This window comes from Musa acuminata, chromosome BXJ2-4 (genome assembly GCF_036884655.1).
Source record: "Musa acuminata AAA Group cultivar baxijiao chromosome BXJ2-4, Cavendish_Baxijiao_AAA, whole genome shotgun sequence".
Classification (NCBI taxonomy): domain Eukaryota; kingdom Viridiplantae; phylum Streptophyta; class Magnoliopsida; order Zingiberales; family Musaceae; genus Musa; species Musa acuminata.
This window is the reverse complement of record NC_088341.1, coordinates 11,236,849-11,255,644: the sequence shown is the minus strand read 5'-3', so window position 1 is coordinate 11,255,644 and position 18,796 is coordinate 11,236,849. Positions and strand designations below refer to the sequence as shown.

Sequence of the window (18,796 nt, the reverse complement as noted above, 5' to 3'; positions counted from 1 at the left end):
TAGTATTGTATCAGGCTCACTACGCTTTTGTTGTGCCACTCTGATTTGATATCCTCGATCAACCTTTTCATCTCACTTAATTAATCAAAAGTATATGAAGTCGGAAGACCAAAGGTCCTCGTCATCATAGATTCTTAAAATACATCAAAGAAAATTTTCATCAATCACTATAGTTCACTATACCTCAATATATTTTGCACATCAAACATATCAAATATCTTAGAGATCCTCAAACCATGCTCTGATACTACTCTATCATGCCACAAAAATAATCCATTCTAGGATCCAATCACACATTTGAGGATATTGAGAAAACATTTAAATCATTCACAACCATAATTTCATAATTCATAAACCCTGCGCAGTTTAAATTTATAAACCACATCACTCGATGAATTATAAAATCTGAAACCAACTCACTAAGATAAGAACCACCTCATAAATCCACAAGTATGAGATTCTATACAATCACAAAAACTAATATTACCACATGTTCATATCATTACAAAATTAACTTAACACTCTAAAATTCTAAAATGAGAGGTCCTTTAAACTTTTCCAAAACCTATAAGTTCATATTAACCATCAAAATTTCATTAGATAATAAGTGTACTTATACAACAAAAACATATCTACTACTAAAGGTTTGCCCAAAGTCTTCTAACTTTCCATAGCCTTAGCCCAAGTTAAATATTTTAATAAGCGACAAGTTATTCTGAAAATTTTATATAGCAATGAGATGAGCATATAGAGTTCAGTAAGCAACTAATATATCAATGACGAAAGAGAATAATTTTAAACAAATAAGGTATCAAATACAAGGCAGGGATATAATAGTTCATAGATAGCCACTTATCGAATGCAGAATTACGATGTCATTTCGTTCGAAGTATGTTTTATTCATAACAATTGAGTAAAAATTAGTTGGAGCAAATCATTGACGTAAGGAAAATTTTGAGGCATATAAATGGCGTACGAAATGTTACGGAGCATATCAATTGCATATAAAGCATTTCGAAGCATATCAAGGGCATATAAAATATTTCGGAACATATCAATGACATATGAAACATTTCAAAGTATATCAATTGCAGATGAAACATTTCAAAACATATCAATGGCGGATAAAATATTTCAGAATATATCAATGATGTCTGAAATATTTCATAGCATATCAATAACAAATAAAATATTTCGAAGTATATCAAATGATATAGAAAGCATTTCGGAGTATATCAATGGCATATGAAGCATTTCGGAGTATATCAATGGCATATGAAGCATTTCGGAGTATATCAATGGCATATGAAATGTTTCAGAAGCATAAGAAATATTTCAGTAAATATATAAACAAAAAAAAGAAACAGAAGCTCAACCGTCGCATATGACGTTGCACACATTTCATTCTTATCTATAGCACATATAGAAGCACATAACAAAATCTCTAGACATCACGTTAAACATATAGATGGTGAAGTGAGACCATAACATAATATGGTTCATCCATTTTTGAATGACCACTAAACATAATCTAGAGCATCGCGGGCTCCAAGCACATACCTTTTACCATTTCTGACAAAAGTCTAAATAATCCCTTTATCATTTCTGGCAATGTTTCATATTATCCCACAAACATTAGAGTACAAAAGAGCATTGTGAACAATAAATTGGGAGATATCAGAAACACATGTGGAACAGCAGACTGCATGTGCCTATACGAAACATTGTGATACAAACATAAACTTTACAGAATAGATTCAAGTATACAAATAATTGAAAGACAAGAGTATACAAAAATTTAAAATAATAATGTGAAGCTTAACTGAAGTAACGATGTTGGCTGAAATCAATTTCCAAATATATGAAACAAGAATAGGTGGAATCGATCAAAGCTTGATTCTGATAGAATTTGAGAGGCACATTGCATGAATTATTTGAATAATCAATTACACTCCAATTTATACAAAAGATGTCATTAAAAAGTTGTATCAATCTAAATTTAGATAAATCTAATTTTGTATGAATTGAAGATTCGAGTTATCAACAGTTTAGTACCCAAAGATCAGAGAACATTATCTCTATTTTACAGAATTCATAAAATTGATTTAAATAGATGTTTTAATAGGCATTTATGCTTCAAATCATTCAAATCAGATATGCATAAAAAGATCTATAAGTCTAATTTTTTATAAATCATATTTTGTATAGACCATAAGTCTAAATAGAGAGTTATAAGCATAAGAGTACTAAAAGGTCAAAACCGATAGTCTCTTTCTTATAGATTTTATAGGGTCAATTGAAATAATAGTTTAAATAGGCAAATAGACTCCAAATTTATAATTCTATATGTTAAAAGAAAGAAGTATGAGTCTATTTTCGGATAAATTTAGTTTTGTATAAATCAAAAATCGATGCAGAAAGTTATGGGTAGAATAATATAGAAAGGTCAAATCTTCAAAAAAATTTAGATTCACAGTTTTGTTCCCAAATGAAAGAAATATCATGTATGAAGTCAAAATCTTTCAAAATTTTCAAGATTAAGATGAAATTAGAGATCAAGAGTTCTGTAGAAAGGGGTTAGAATACTTGCCTTAAACAAATTTGAGTCTTAAAGGTGTGGAATTGATGCAAAATCTCAAGCCAAGGCAAAGCTTTTTCTTCCTCTACTTCAATTCATCTTCCTTCTCTTCTCAAACTTACACTGCAACATCTTAAGTTTACATTTAGTTTCTCCTTTAAAACATTTGATTTGGCTAATATAAGAATTTTAAGGTGGCAAACATGCATGAAAAAGCCTGTGTCATTCTTAGAACAAACATAGGTGACACCCTTCTTAGGTTAACTAGTGACATTTGTCCTACATTTTTTTATTAAAACTTAATATGAATATTTTATAAATCATATCTAATTTTTAATATTTATATTTCGATTCCTATATTACAAATAAGACCTTACCAAATTATCAAAAATGAGGGGTGTTACACTCTCCCCTCTTTGAAAAAAAATTTTAATCATCTAAATTTGTCATACCTCCTTCGACGAAAAAATGATATCAAGATTGCACCTGGATAGAGGCTATCAATGTCATTGAGTCTTGCTATTCCCAAATAACATTCAAATTAAAATTTTCTTCTAATAACTTCCATTGTTCTGCTAGTATTGAACTAGTCTTACTATGCTTCAATTATACCACTCTAATTTGATATCCCCGATCAACCCTTTCATCTCACTTAATTAATCAAAGGTCCTCATCATTATAAATTCCTGAAATGCATCGAAGAAAATTTCTATTGATATCTATAGTTCACTATACCTCAATATATTTTGCACATCAAACATATCAAATATCTCAGAGATCCTCAAACCATGCGTTGATACCACTCTGTCATGTCACAACAATAATCAATTCCAGGAGCCAATCATACATTTGAGGATACTGAGAAAACGTTCAAGTCATTCATAACCATGATTCTATAATTTATAAAACCTATGCAATTTAAATTCATATATCACATCACTCGATGAATCATAAAATTTAAAACCAACTCACCAAGACAAGAACCACCTCATAAATCCACAAGTATGAGATTTTATACAATCACAAAAACCAATATTTACCACATGTTTATATCATTATAAAATTAACTTAACACTCCAAAATACTAACATTAGAGATCCTTTAAACTTTTAAAAACTCATAAGTTTATATTTACCATCAACATTCCATTAGACACTAAGTGTACTTATACAACAAAAACATATCATCCACTAAAGGATTACCCAAAGTCTTCTAACTTTCCACAGCCTCAGCCCAATTTAAACATTTTAGTGAGCGACAAACTATCCTGAAAAATTTATATAGCAATGGGGTGAGCATATAGAGTTCAGCAAGCGACTAACATATCTATGATGAAAGATGATAGTTTCAAACAAGTAAGGTACCAAATACAAGGTAAGGATATAAGAGTTTATAGATAGCCATCTATCAATTGCATAATTATGATGTCATTTCATTTGAAGCATGTTTTATTCATAACTATTGAGTAGAGATTAGTTAGAGCAAATCATTGATGTAAGGAGCACTTCGAGGCATATCAATGACGTACGAAATATTACGAAGCATATCAATTGCATATGAAGCATTTCGAAGCATATCAAGGGCATTTAAAATGTTTTAAAATATATCAATGACATATAAAATATTTCAGAACATATCAATGACAGATGAAACATTTCGAAGCATATCAATGACGGATAAAATATTTCGGAACATATTAATGGCTTATGAAATATTTCGGAGCATATCAATAACAAATGAAACATTTCGAAGTATATCAATAATATAGGAAGCATTTCGGAGCATATTAATAGCATGAGAAGCATTTCAAAGCATATTAATAGTGTATGAAATGTTTTAGAAGAATAAGAAACATTTCGGTATATATCAAAGAACAAATACGAAACAGAAGCTCAAACGTCGCATATGATGTTGCACACATTTCATTCTTATCCAGAGCACATAACCAAATATCTAGACATCATGTCAAACACATAGATGGTGAAGTGGAATCATAACATTATATGATTCATTCATTTCTAAATGACCACCAAACATAATCTAGAGCATCACGGGCTCTAAGCACATACTCTTTATCATTTCTAGCAAAGGTCTAAATAATCATTTTACCATTTCTGGCAAAGTATCATATTATCCCACAAATACTAAAGTATAAAAGGATATTGTGAATAATTAATTGGGACATATCGGAAACACATGCAAAATAATAAACTGCATGTGCTTATACGAAACATTACGATACAAACATTAACTTTACATAATAGATTCAGATGTAAAAATAATTAAAAGACAATAGTATACATGGATCCAAAACAGTAATGTAAAGCTCAACTAATGTAAGGATGTTGGCTGAAATCAATTTCCAAAGAGAAAACAAGAATATATGGAATCCATCAAAGCTCGATTCTGATAAAATTTGAGAGGCACATTGCATGAATTATTTGGATTACCAATTATGCTTCAATTTATACAAATTTGATATCATTCGAAAGTTGTATTAATCTAGATTTAGATAAATTAAGTTTTGTATGAATTGAAGATTCTAACATTGAGTTATCAACAGTTTAGTAACCAAAGGTCAGAGAATATTATCTTTGTTTTATACAATTGATAGAGTTTGTTTGAATAGATGTTTCAATAGACATTTATGCTCTAAATCATTTAAATTAGATATATACAGAAAGATCTATTCAGATATACACATAAAGATATGAGTCTAGTTTATGATAAATCATATTTTGCATATATCAGAGTTTTTAACAATGTTATAATTAACAGAGTACTGAAAGGTCAAAACTGATAGTCTCTATCTTACAAATTTCATAGGGTTAATTAAAACAATAGTTTGGATAGGAAAATAGACTCCAAATTTACCATTTTAGATGTCAAAAAATTAGTTTTGCTTGAATCCAAAATCGATGCATAAAGTTATGGCTAGAACAATATAGAAAAGTCAAATCTTTGAAAAATTCCAGATTCACAGTTTTGTTCCTAAACAAAATAAATATCTTATATAAAGCTAATATCTTCCAAAATTTTCAAGATTAAGATGAAATCAGAGATCAAGAATTCTATAAGAAGGGGTTAGAATACTTATCTTAAACAAATTTAAGCCTCAGAAGTGTGGAATTGATACAAAATCTAAAGCCATGGCAAAATTTTTTCTTCCTCTACTTCAATTCCTCTTCCTTCTCTTCTTAAACTTACGCTGTAGCATCTTAAGTTTATATTTAGTTTCTCCTTTAAAGCATTTGATTTGGCTAATATAAGGATTTCAATATGGCAAGCATGTATGAAAGAAGCCTATGTGTCATTCTTAAAATAAACATAGGTGACAGCCTTCTTGGGTTAGCTAGTGACACATGTTCTACATTTTTTTTTTGTTAAAACTTAATATGAATCTTTTATAAATCATATCTAATTTTTAATATTTATATTTAGGTCTCGACATTACAAATAAGACTTTACAAAATTTTCAAAAATGAAGGGTGTTACACTATAGCCCCTGGACATCCAATGACAACACGCTCCAAAAATGGTATCGTTAAACTACGATAAATCTTTGACTTACATGTTATCACAAAATGCTCGTTAGAGAATAATGAATCTACCATAATTAATCAAGCCCAAAAATCTCCATACTAGCGTAAAACCATGTGTGAAGATATGATGCCCACCTCCATAATTCTACATGGACCCTTGTACCCTCTCATCTCACACAAAATATCATCGGGTGTAAGTGGGTCTTTCGAATTAAGCGAAACCCAAATAGATCTATTGCCAGATATAAAGCATATCTAGTGACTAAAGGGTTTCATCAATGTTCTGGTATTGACTTTACGGAGACATTTAGTCCCGTTGTTAAACCCACAACTATCTGACTTATTTTGAGTTTGGCCATCTCAAAATGCTGGCATTTACGACAACTCGATATTAACAATGTCTTTTTACATAAGACGCTAACTGATGATGTCTTCGTGCAGCAACCTCTTGGCTTCATCCACCCTCAGTATTCAATGCATGTTTGTAAACTACAAAAAGCTATTTGTGGACTTCGTCAAACTCCAAGAGCTTGGTACACTAAACTTGGCTCATTTTTTATATCAATTGGCTTCATCAACTCCAAGTTTGATACCTCACTATTTCTCCGTTATCAAAGTGGTAATACAATTTATCTCCTGGTATATGTGGATGCTATTATTATCATGGGCAATAATCCTATGGAAATCAAGGCATTCCTCAAGCATTTATCATATTGATTCTCTCTTAAAGATCTAGGAACCTTGAACTACTTTTTGGGAGTGAAAGCAACATACATATCTTCAGGACTCTTCCTATCATAAAGAAAGTATATTTAAGATCTATTATCAATTATGAACATGCAAGATGTAAAAGCAATTACAACCCCTCTGTCTACTGGCGAGTCACTCAAACTATGTAATGAAAGCCCTGCTACAGACCCAACTCAATACCGCCAAGTACTTGGCTTCTTACAGTAGTTATCTCTCACCCACCCGGATATCTTATTTGTAGTTAATAAATTATCACAATTCATGCATCGGTCGTCGCATTGGTCTGCAATTAAACGAATCTTACGATATCTTCATGGGACCCTCAATCATGGTCTCTTTTTTCACAAACACTCCCCCCTTCATCTCCATGCCTTTGTTGATGCTGATTGGATAGGAAACTTTGATGATAGAATATCCACATCGGGGTATATTATCTTTTTTGGAGCTAATATAATCAGTTGGAGTTCTAAGAAGTAAAAGATAATTGCACGATCTACAATTAAAGCTGAATACCGTGCTATTGCAACTGCTACTACAAAACTCAATTGGGTTATAAATCTACTCAAAGAACTTGACATCAACTCCACCTCTACTCCTATAATATATTGTGATAATGTTAGCGCCACGTACCTATGCGCCAATCCAGTATTACACTCACACATGAAACATATAACTATCGACTTTCACTTCGTACGAGAACAAGTTGTCAGATATCAACTACGTGTTTCTCACGTACATACAGTTGATCAACTATCAAACTCACTCACGAAGCCTCTGACCCGCAAACTATTTTCATCGCATCGGTCTAAGATCGACATCCTTGACAGGAGCACTATCTTACGGGAGCATGATAACAACTAAGATTTTCAAAGATAACAGTTGAGATTTCTCCAACTATATGAGGAAATATTGCTACTCTGTTGAGGAAAATCCTACTCTTTATGTATATAAATAGAGAGCACCATATCAAACACATATCATTTTTGTTTTATTCATATTCTTAATAGAATTGCCCTATGTTGAGCCGGTGTGGGCGGTGTTGGTGGACACATCAATGAAGGTGTTGACTTGATGGAATAGAAGGGGTGCCATAGCAGAGGAGGGAAGATTAGAGATGCTTTAGTCGAGGAGAAAGTGGCTATAGCTATGATACCATGTTAGACATAAAATACGAAGAAGATTGTTTTCAAGTTTGATACGAGGCTCCCTATTTATACACATTAGGAGGGAAGATTTTTCTCAACAGAACTCCGATATTTCCTCATGTAGTTAAGAAAATATTGACTATTATCAAGGCTATTATGAAGAAAAATCTTAACTGCTATGGCCAATATCTTTGAGTGTACATCAATCAAATATTGCATGTAGGAATGAGAAAATGTCTAAATCAATGTACATGCACCTTAATTAAGTAGCAACCAACGGATGAAGGACAGTTAGGGCTGTGAAATTAGATGTAATGCCAACTTGTGTTACCTGTTGGTGTCTCACTTTGGCCATTCGAATTAATCGTCTATGCTTCCATCTCGGCAGTCGGGACACACAGCTGTTGAAGAAATCAGAAAACCGGAAGCAATAAGTTTCTTCTTTGATGTATTTTACCTTTTTAAGTGAAGTGAAAATGAAAATTCACAATATTTCTGCGGATGAGAATGCTTAAAACAAAGCCTCTGCAGAGGTAGCTAATGGCATTTGTAGATCACTTTAAAGGGCATGCAATAAAAGGTAGTACCTGTGGCGGCCGTCTTATCCACCTGAAGAGTAGGGCGGAGGCTCGCTAGATCTGCGGAAGTAGGTTCATTCGTTATATTGTTTCCTCCCAAACCAATAAATGCCAGTTGTGGCGATAGATCGGTTATGGGGATCGGCAGTTCCCCCTCCAGCTTGTTGTGTGACAGGTCCAAGGTGTGAAGGTGTTTGCAGTTGGCTAAGGAAGCGAAGAACTCCCAGTCCTCCTTTGTCTTGGCTTCCAACCTGTTATCTCGTACGCTCAGGGATTGCAGATGCACTAGGTTGCCTATATCCCCAGGCACAGGTCCACTAAATTTGTTGTGTGCCAAAACAATCTCTCTAAGCATGCCAGCATGCGGAAGCGAGGCGGGAAGATGACCCTCAAAATTGTTGTTGTTTGCTTGAAGGACTTGGAGATGGACAAGCGTGTCGCCCATATCGGAAGGGAATGAACCCGAGAATTGGTTATGCCCCAGGTACAAGTGAGTGAGGGTCGAGAGGTGGAAGATGGAGGTCGGGATTGCACCTGTAAGGTTGTTGCGTGTCACGGACAAGTGCTGAAGGGCAGGGAGACTTGCTAGGCTGGAGGGCAGGGTGAACGTCAGTCGATTTTTACCAAGATCCAAGTGCGTGAGCGACGAGAGATTGCCCAGGGAAGGAGGGATTCTCCCGGCGAGATTGTTGTCATGGAGACTAAGGATCACGAGCTTGTGGAGTGCACCCATCTCCGCCGGGATTTCCCCAGTCAGCCTGTTCGAACCTAGACGGAGCGACTCGAGGTAGAGCAGATTACCGAGCTCCGGGGGGAGTTGGCCTTGCAGGTGGTTGTGGGAGAGGTTGAGGAACTGGAGGTAGGTCAGGTTGCCGATGGCAGGAGATATGGAGCCTGAGAGGCCAAGCTCGGATAGGTCAAGGACGGTCACCCTCCGGGGACCGTCGCACGATACGCCCCCCCACTGGCAGTAGTCATCATCGCCGCTCCACGAGGACAGGACATTGAAAGGATCCAAACGATCGCTGACGGAGAGGAGAACGGCGCGGTCGGTCGTTGCACCGGTGGCGCGAGCAGCTAGCCCCGAGAAAAGGTTTGCGAGGACGAGGAGCAGAAACGCAGTGCGAATTTGGCGCAAGGAGAACATCGGAATGGTGAAGAAAGAAGATCACGCCTCTTTGGGGTTTTCAAAGGAGATAAAAAGTCCTTTTAAAAGGCGGAAGAGAAGACGGTGCTCAAGGGGCACGGTCGTGATTGGATCGATCTTGTCAGCTACAATTCGATTCCATCTCATTCGGATAAGCATACAGATAACTGAACGATCTTACCCAAAATCTTAATAAAATTGTCAGTTTAATCAGATCATATTAACTTAAACCTATTAGAAATCATTCCATACGCTCAGTTCATCCATCTCCAACACAAGCATCCACTATGTCTTATGCATCCTTACTCTAATGGGTATTGACCATTCGACCATTTTAAAAAGTGTTTGCCACCCATTTAAAGTTTTGGGATTACTGAAAATCCAATAAAAAATCATTATTATAATTTCAAAACACGTCTCTGTTAGCCTAATGCTTAATCAATCTTTATGCCATACATATTCTTCTCTTTATATTTAGCTTTTAGCATATTATGACTACGTGATATGGCCAGGTTTTTTGGTCGAAGAAGCTTTTACAGCCCTCATCGAGATTTAGAAAGTGGCTACCAAACCGATGAATAGAATGGTTGAGGAGTGAAGAGAGAAGGATGTGCAAAGACCAACTTAATGTTGACCTACAATTCATGGGATATGTGATGTGCCATGAAGTCACGACGACGCCTTAGCTATTTGAACTACCATGCTAGACGTTCGAGTGCAAGAAATAAGAAACACTTGTATTCTCGTTGTTATACGAAGGACGGCTTAGGATCGAAAGAGAGTGATCCGTCTTCCGAAAATATTTTTGAGTTTGAGATGAAGAAAGATCGAGAGGGAATAATCCTATGTCGTTGAGGATTGAAAAACTTAAATTATACATGTTAAGTTTCGAGTTAAATTAATGCTCGACCTGATATATATTAATTCTAACCAATTTAGAGATTTGATTTAAATGAATGAGTAAAAAAACAAAATCGAATCAATCAAGTTATGATTTGACTGAATGAAGATGAACAACATTAACGAGACAGATACAAAATGAGTGAAGACTTGTAAGTAGTGACACGATCCCCGATGAGCGAGTATATTACTAATACAACGTAAAAACATATCATGATGTCTTTTTTCCATGCCATATATTTCAGAATGCTAAAAGCTCGTTCAAGATAGTACCTGTGAGGGCCGTTTAATTCAAGTGCCCTGGGGTTGTCGCCGGCGAACGAGGACGAGGGTGCAGATGAGGCCGGATGGAGAGGAGAGCGGGCGGGTCGTTGGTGCCTTGCACTCGCCTCCCGCCTTCATATGATGTAGAAGAAGATGGAATCCGTCGAAATGGTCTTGCGACGACTCCATCAAGAACAAAGAATGATCAACCACCCATGACTTTGAACATCGATGACAGTGATGAACTAACTATTTGGATAAAATAACAAGTATAAATAATGAAGAAAATTAGCATATATTTGGAATTCGAAGGCAGATTAATTTATGTACATCTATAGTTCTTCTCAAACACCATAATATTCATGTTTAATTTATTTTTTGTTTTTTATTTAATCCTATTCAAACACCTTAGTCCAAATAATCTTCTCTCTCTCTCTCTCTCTCTCTCTCTTTCGTGCCTGCGTAGCAGATCCAAGTCTCCCTACGACCCTCTTGCCATAAGATATAGCGGTTGACGAAGAGGCACCGTTTCTTACACGATAGGCAAACATAACGTGACATGCATATCCATGTCGTTGCTGATCGGTGTACTAGTTTTGGAAGAAACATACAACTATGATAGAACATTATAGAAAGGAGAAGTCTTTAGTCTTTCGACGTAACTTATGGACTTGTTTTTTGTGCTTCTTCATGACAACTCTAGCAAGATACACCCACTCGACCTTGTCAACACCACACACACAGAGAGAGAGAGAGAGAGAGAGAGAGAGAGAGAGAGAGAGAGAGAGAGAGAGAGAGAGAGAGAGAGTAGAAACAAGAGATATCCTTCGTTATTATTTCCAAGCAGCTCACAGAGATGGCTGGAGATGATGCTGTAGGATCCTAGAGAGCTCATCCTTTTCGGCGACAATCATCCATCGTTAATTTCTCCATCTTAATATCACCCGTTGAGAGATCTCAGATGCCACTGCACTACCCCCACATATACTGTTAGTCCAAGATATTACTAGCTATGAAGAAAGAGAAGGATAAAATGTCAGTACAATCATTTCTCCAATAGTAATAATAAGATATTATTAATCCAAGATCAAATCAATACAAGAAAACAAAAATCAAGATGAAAGTAAAAAGAAAAAACTATATTGAACTTATAGGTGTACTTAGACTTGAATTGATCTAGATGATATCTATTTGATCAAGACACTCTTATGTCAAAAAATCTATTTGATCAATTTATTTAAAAGATAAAAACAAAAGAATAATGATAAAAAATCTTTCAAAAATATACTTTTTAAATCTTAATCGGAGTATGGGCTACCTGCAAGTGAGATATCGCTTGAGAAGAAGAGGATGGACGCACCTCCATTGAGTCTACGGGGAGATGGAAGAGGACACAGATCCGCCATGCTTCTCTTGTTCTCGTCGCGCCTCTCTCTCTCTCTCCGTCTCTTTCGTTGATTAGATAGATGCTCGATGTGTGTCCTCCAGCAGTTGTAATATTACAGCCCGTTTATGTGGTGGAGCCCACGTTTCCTCCAATTAGGAAGATGAGTTGGCCGCAGCGAGCCTTGGTCATGACCAGAACCGACAAGCATCGATCGGACTGCTATCTCCGCTGCTGTAAATGTCGTGCTCGGTCTGATTCATCATCGATCGAGTTGCACGAAGAAAAATTCATCCCCCGAGAAGTCGTCGTCGCGCGAGCCCAACCTCACGCGACACGTGTATCTCCAACGTCGGACTTCCATGTCCGAGCCTCGCCACGTCTTCTGTTCGAGCGAAGCTGTCCCGTCTCCGTGAGCAACGCGTGACAACCCACGTGCCCACCTCCCCTTGTCCTACGCCCTCCTTATAAGCCCTGTAGAGAGCGACGAAACCTTCGTCGAGCTCGTAGGACCGACCTGCAACATGAGCCAGGAACAACCGAGGAGGACCGACCAAGGTTGGGGAGCAGGGTGTGACCAGCCCATAAAGTATGGCGACGTCTTTCCCGTGGCCGGGGACCTGGCCGGGCAGACCATCGCCCCCAGGGACGCGGCCATGATGCATGCGGCCGAGAACAGGGCCTTGGGACTCACCCCTAAGGGCGGCCCCGCTTCCGTCATGAAGTCCGCTGCCACGCGCAACGAGCAGCGCGGTCTCGTAGGCCACGACCAGTTCAGCCCCATCCCGGCCAACCAGGGCGTGTCCATCACCCAGACTGAGATCCCTGGCCTTCCCGGCCAGCGTCTCGTTACCGAGTTTGTCGCCGGCCAGGTACGTGCGAGCCGCCAAATCTAGCGGAAGGACTTTCTGATCAAGTTGGATTTCTTAATTGTTATTACTATGGACCGTAGGCTGTTGGCCAGTACGTGGTTGACGCCGAAAGTGGAGATGGTGGTGCCCCAGGCGGCAGGCGAGGCGTGGAACGGGGCCAGAGTCTCGGTGGAGTGTCTTCATGGACCGACAAGATGACGATCGGGGAGGCGCTAGAGGCGGCCGGAAGAGCAGCGGGGGACGAACCGATCGAGATGAGCGACGCGGCTGCGGTTGAGGCGGCAGAGTCAGCGGCAACAGGGCTCAACACTGTCTTGCGAGGCGGCATCGCGGCTGCCGCGCAGAGTGCTGCCACCCTCAACGCACGAATTACCCGTGACGAGGACAAGACCAAGCTGGGCGACGTCCTTCAGGTAACATCGATCATACTAGTACAAATCCGTCTTCTTTCTTTTTCGCAGAAGCAGCTAGCTGAGTTGCGGGGAACCATCGTCGTTGGCTTGAAGTCGTACTCCGGTTATGGTTGTCAGGACGCGGCCATGAGGCTGCCGGATGACAGAGAAGCGACGAGGGTGGACGCGGAGCGGGTGGTGAGGGCGGAGATGCGGAACAGTCCTGACGTCTGCGTTCGCCCCGGTGGTGTGGCAGATTCCATGGTATCGGCTGCGCGATTCAACCAAGAACCTTGATGCCTTCCCTTCTGCTCCATCTCGGCCTTTTGCTCCTCTGTTACCCGTGGAATAAGTTTTATGCGCCTTGTACCGAAATAAGCTTGTAGGACTCGTGTAATATCTACTATCGACTCGTAGACGAGACTTAAATAGCAGCTGTATGTGCTCTTTGCGGCCCTTTGTTCCGTCGTGGTAATGCCCCTGCAGCTGACCGTATCCTTCCGCCCCGGGGTTCGGGTTCTTTGGCGTTGCTTTCCTGAATGGTTCTTGACGTTGTTCTTGTCGGACCTCTTCGTTCTTGAGCCCCGATGCGATCAAATGAGTCATTTTCTTTATGTTGCTGTTGGTTTCGAGGGCGCTTGCGAGGGTTTATGCGGGCATTGCAGAACTCGAATGTGTGATCGATTTGGTTTTCGGATTCCGCTGTTCTTTAATCGGTTTGATGGTTACCCGGTCGAGGTTTTCGTGCTACCATTGTTTCCCTGCGTTAGTTGGTACCCGATGTGTTATACTGATGCTTCTTTTGATCCAATTTTTTGGTTTGCGAATGGGCTCATTAAAGTACAAATCTATAGTTCCTGTGTTTTCTTTCGTATTCCTCCGCCTTTGTGGAGAAGGATATATGGCTTGATCGGTCTTCCTTCGTGTCTTTTTCTTTGACTGCTCTGAGGTTTTGGTCTCGTCGATGTAATTATTGTAGAAATGTCGTCTTTTCTCGGATGGATACTGTCCTTAACTCGATTAAATGGCAGAAGCTTCAGCACTATTGCAGAAGCTATCTTTGGACTCTCCGCCGAAGACCCATGACGCTGTTGAGGCTACCGCACCGGTGATTTATCTTTTCTCTTACATTTGGTATCGTTTTTGTTCGTTTAACTGGGAGAGTAGTCAGTGTTAATCTTTTCTCGGTCTCTGATACAATAGCTTCTCGCCCAACAAGGATCAAGCAATCGAGAATCATCAAACATGGAGACCCCCTCAAACCGTTCACCGACACCACTTTGTGTCTGAGTTTGCGGATCCCAACATGTTTTACGTAGCCAGCGGTTATGCATCCCCAGCTTACTTGTATGGAGGTAGCAAATTTTATCGGGTGCTATTATCATGAGAGTTCCACAGTGCGCTAGTTTTCTCTTAGTATCAGCATTAGAAGTCTTATTGGAGTATGATTGTAGGTTACGATGGTTCTGTCAATGAGTGGGATCTGTACCAAGGATATGCATACACTCCTTATGGTACTTATCCTTTTAATGGATCATCAATTCCGGCCATGGCACATGATGGTCAACTCTATGGAGCACAGCAGGATCAGTAACCGGTTCCATTTTTCCAGCCAAATGCACCAACTCGTGCAACTCAGACACCAAGGCCACCTACTTGTCGAGGAGAAGTTTCTACCCCTGTTGCTGCTGATCAGCCTCCAGTTCCGGTGGATAGAGCCGAGAGAAACACCAATGGAATTTCTAACGGTGATGTAAACGAGAATGATGGACGAGGTACTCTGAGGTCGTCGGGTCACCAAAATCCATCACTTGTTCTCGATGCTTCGTATGGGAAGGGAGGGTTGCTGGGTGGGCTTCATTCTACTGGTTATCAAGACCCTCGATTCGGTCCCGGTCCTGATGGATCCAGGCCCTTATTCTCGAATGAGCAACACAGACCGCCTACAACTTTCTCTCTTTCGGCCGCAACAACGTGTGATTCCAAAACTTGTTCGGTGAGAAATCAGAATCAACAACACCTCGATTCTTTGAAAAGTTTGCTGTTTTTAATGACTGCTTTCCGTTGATCACCGACGTGTGTGCGCCTAGAATTTCTTGGGGATTTGGTGGTTCTAGTGACGATGACTATGCAGATGCAAAGTTGTTCGTCATTAAAGCCTACAGCGAGGATGATATTCACAAAAGCATCAAATATAATGTATGGGCCAGCACCGGATATGGAAACAAGAAGCTGGATGCTGGATATCAGGAAGCTCAGGGAAAAGCCGGCGGTTGTCCTGTCTTGTTGTTTTTCTCTGTGAGTATTGGTGCCGAGTCGTACGTTCGGTTAAAGAAAGTAGCGGTACCGAGTCTTGCTCTTAAATTTAGGTAAACACCAGTGGGCAATTTGTTGGTGTTGCCGAAATGGTCGGTCCGGTTGACTTCAACAAGACGGTGGAGTATTGGCAGCAGGACGACAAGTGGATCGATCGGCTGCTTCCCTGTCGAGTGGCACATTATTAAGGACGTTCCAAACAGCAGCATTCTGAAGCACATCACGCTGGAGAACAATGATAACAAACCAGTGACCAACAGTCGAGACGCTCAGGAGGTGAGAGCATTTGTATTGTGGGTGTGGTCGGGTACATCAAATACTTGGTTGTTTTCATCTTTTCTTTTTTGCTGTCTGTGTTGGCGATGCATGCAGGTGATGCTAGAGCAGGGCCTCCGAATGCTCAAGATTTTTAAGGAACACATGAACAACATGTGTGTTCTTGATGATTTCGACTTTTACGAGAAGCGTCAGAATTTAATGCAGGAGGAGACAAGGACTAAACAGCAGCTTCTTCGGAAACAGGCAAGTCTCTTGTTTTTGAAGAGATTTGACACCCAGCCTACCAGGCAGGCCTAGTGTAATTTACCGATGGTTCGGTCTCTCAGGTGTGGTGGAGTGAAAGAACTTGTCGTCGTGCCCATGCGGGGGATGAAAAGGGAGGTACCGATGGAAATCCCATGTTGCAGTCGGTTTCTGTTTCGCCGGATGAACCTGGAAATGGTGTTGCCAATGGCGTCGCAATCGTTTCTCGAGTCTGGCAGTGGTTACAGGTGAAGTGAAAGGTTTGGAAAGGCTGCAGGACCACATTTTGGGTAGGCATGGGGGCTTTAGATTAACAACTGTACCGCTAAGCGTTCCCTTCCGTAGCTAAAATTGGGAGTTGGATTTGGACCTCTGTCTGTCTATTTTTGGGTTCCCTGCGTCATTCTTACCTCTGAATTGGAAGCATGAGTGAGTTGCTACGATGGGCTAGATAGATTAACGACGGTTCACTGTGGTTCCATCTCAATCTTGTTGAATTGCTTCTACTGGTGAACATTGAAATATGGTTGTAAAGCATATATCTACAAGTCAAAGCTAGCGTAAGCATTTATAAAAGAAATAAGATGAGATTTTTGAGCCTTGAAGACAAGTTAAAAAAAAGCTCATCTTTACAGGTGAATAACCCCTTTCTTTCGGTGCTACATAGATGTGAACTCCACCCACTATCACCGACGTCGTTCACATTCGAAACCTGTAGGATCCCGAGTTCTCTTTTCCTTCCCTCCTGTCCTCTCCTTGCTTGACATGGAGGACAAATTTAACTTTAGATCCGTCGTTTCTTGTAGGGTTTTAGAGGTTTGGATTGTGCAAGTACTGTGCCCCTCGCCATGTGTCTCCGGGACCCAACACCAGAGGTGTCAGCTGGGCAGCTGGACCTATGCAGACGTATGCATATTTTCCGTACCATTCATGTTCTGATCCTGGACTCGACATGTACAACTCTTCAAATCCGCTCCTCCGTATCACAACCGAGTTCCGTCTTCCCTGAATCGTCACACACACACACACACATACGCAAATATAAAGATCAAGCTGCATCGAACTAAAATCTAACTGCACACTGTGGAGGAGGAGGTGATTACCCACCCTATCGATGATCGTGAACTGCCTTGGCGCACTGGTATAAATCCTGCTCATTTTCTCTGTCATGCGAGCGTAGTCATCTTCTTCTTCTCCCTCTGATTCTTCTGCGTCGCCACCTTCGTTTAGCTCTTTCTCCTCCTCCTCCTCCTCCTCCTCGCCTGTGTCTCCCCATCGGGGCAGCAGCCGTCGAAGCACATTCTGGGTCCATGGCTTCTTGGAGGTCGAGGGACTCCTCCTGCCCAAGTCTGGAGGATCCATGCTGAACCGCGACGATAATGGCTGCCTGCTTTGGTAGTTGGAGCCTTGTAACCCGACCGCGTATGCCGCGTCCGGCGTACTCACTTTCAAATGGCTGACGAAGGAGCCCGTCAACTGGAGAGGTGAGGACTTGGTGTTAGAGATGAGCAGCTCTGAACCAAGAAGGTCCTGATGGAGAGTGACCAGGCATCTGACTTCAGCCATGTCCACCGGAGAAACCGATACCAGCTCCACCTGAAGTTGCACATCTTTAGATGCATACCGTCGAATCCAACGACGACACCACGAATACCCGAATTCGTACCTGAATGGACTTCTCAGGACTTCCTCGAACGCTCTCAAGAGACCAAGAACTCGGGGACCATGGAATCGAGCCGTCGCCTCCGATCTCGAAATCCATGGACACTCCTCCTCGCACGACTGCAGCTCCATCGGCTCCCTCGGAGACCGTCGTATGCAGCACCTCGAACGTGGCACCGTGCCACATGTAGGGCTTGTACGAAGTGATCAGACCACAGGGCAGCATCAAGCTGGCCACGCTGCCGTTCACCAGCCCCATCTTGACGACGCAACTGTCGCCGATGGCTTCGAAGGTCACCCCATGCCCGCTGAACTCCGTCTCCAAGTAGTCCAAATTGATCGGTACGGAGATGCTCGAAGCCAAGGCGGCTGTCACGGAGATCTGTCTCTTGTGTCTGCGCCGAAGAGAAGCGAAGGGGAGATGCTGATGCAAGGTCCCGAGACGCTTCGGTGGACGCGCATGGAGGAGAGGAGACGAGCCAGGAAGGATGGCAGCGGCGCTTGCCATCGCAGGAGAGTGAGAGTGAGCCTCATCCACAAGTTTCACATCCTATATGGTGTCGAAGACCATTCGAGGTGGATAGCATGATTTGTGTCCTTTGTGGGTAGCAGCTGAATGCTCGCACAAATATCTATGTTTTGGGGCTTTACGGTTTTACGTACGTATCTTCAATCGTTGTATCGATTATATATGACAAACCAAATAGGAAATAATTCAAAGTGAAGCATAAACGCTGGGAAATA

General features: G+C 40.6%; 3 protein-coding genes, 1 long non-coding RNA gene and 1 pseudogene across 9 annotated transcripts; 3 read left to right on the top strand and 2 right to left on the bottom strand.

The window, feature by feature from the left end:
• Positions 1–1,445: 1,445 nt before the first annotated feature.
• On the bottom strand, positions 1,446–12,364 carry LOC108952628 (uncharacterized). 6 transcript variants are annotated; one of them, XR_010486010.1, is made up of 7 exons: positions 12,223–12,353; positions 10,914–11,871; positions 8,603–8,844; positions 8,347–8,416; positions 3,781–3,845; positions 2,591–2,701; positions 1,446–1,712 (listed from the first exon to the last, which is right to left on the bottom strand). It is a non-coding gene; the product is annotated as an uncharacterized LOC108952628 (long non-coding RNA). The 6 variants fall into 6 exon arrangements; XR_010486008.1 differs by lacking the exon at positions 3,781–3,845; XR_010486009.1 differs by lacking the exons at positions 2,591–2,701; positions 3,781–3,845 and having other exon boundaries at positions 12,265–12,364.
• Positions 12,365–12,775: 411 nt separating this feature from the next.
• LOC103981724 (late embryogenesis abundant protein D-34) lies at positions 12,776–14,016 on the top strand. Its single transcript, XM_009398463.3, has 3 exons — positions 12,776–13,160; positions 13,241–13,573; positions 13,691–14,016. Exons 1-3 carry the CDS (start codon positions 12,813–12,815, stop codon positions 13,847–13,849), a joined length of 840 nt encoding a protein of 279 aa, XP_009396738.2. The 5' UTR covers positions 12,776–12,812; the 3' UTR covers positions 13,850–14,016.
• On the top strand, positions 13,905–15,657 carry LOC135587051 (uncharacterized). The gene is made up of 4 exons (XM_065103921.1): positions 13,905–14,044; positions 14,584–14,660; positions 14,756–14,907; positions 15,007–15,657. Exons 1-4 carry the CDS (start codon positions 14,027–14,029, stop codon positions 15,144–15,146), a joined length of 387 nt encoding a protein of 128 aa, XP_064959993.1. The 5' UTR covers positions 13,905–14,026; the 3' UTR covers positions 15,147–15,657.
• LOC135608704 (YTH domain-containing protein ECT3-like) lies at positions 15,539–16,873 on the top strand (annotated as a pseudogene).
• Positions 16,874–16,933: 60 nt separating this feature from the next.
• LOC135610018 (protein NDH-DEPENDENT CYCLIC ELECTRON FLOW 5-like) lies at positions 16,934–18,619 on the bottom strand. Its single transcript, XM_065103920.1, has 3 exons — positions 18,057–18,619; positions 17,498–17,986; positions 16,934–17,395 (listed from the first exon to the last, which is right to left on the bottom strand). The coding sequence occupies exons 1-3, from the start codon at positions 18,558–18,560 to the stop codon at positions 17,201–17,203; spliced, it is 1,188 nt and encodes a 395-aa protein (XP_064959992.1). The 5' UTR covers positions 18,561–18,619; the 3' UTR covers positions 16,934–17,200.
• Positions 18,620–18,796: the final 177 nt, after the last annotated feature.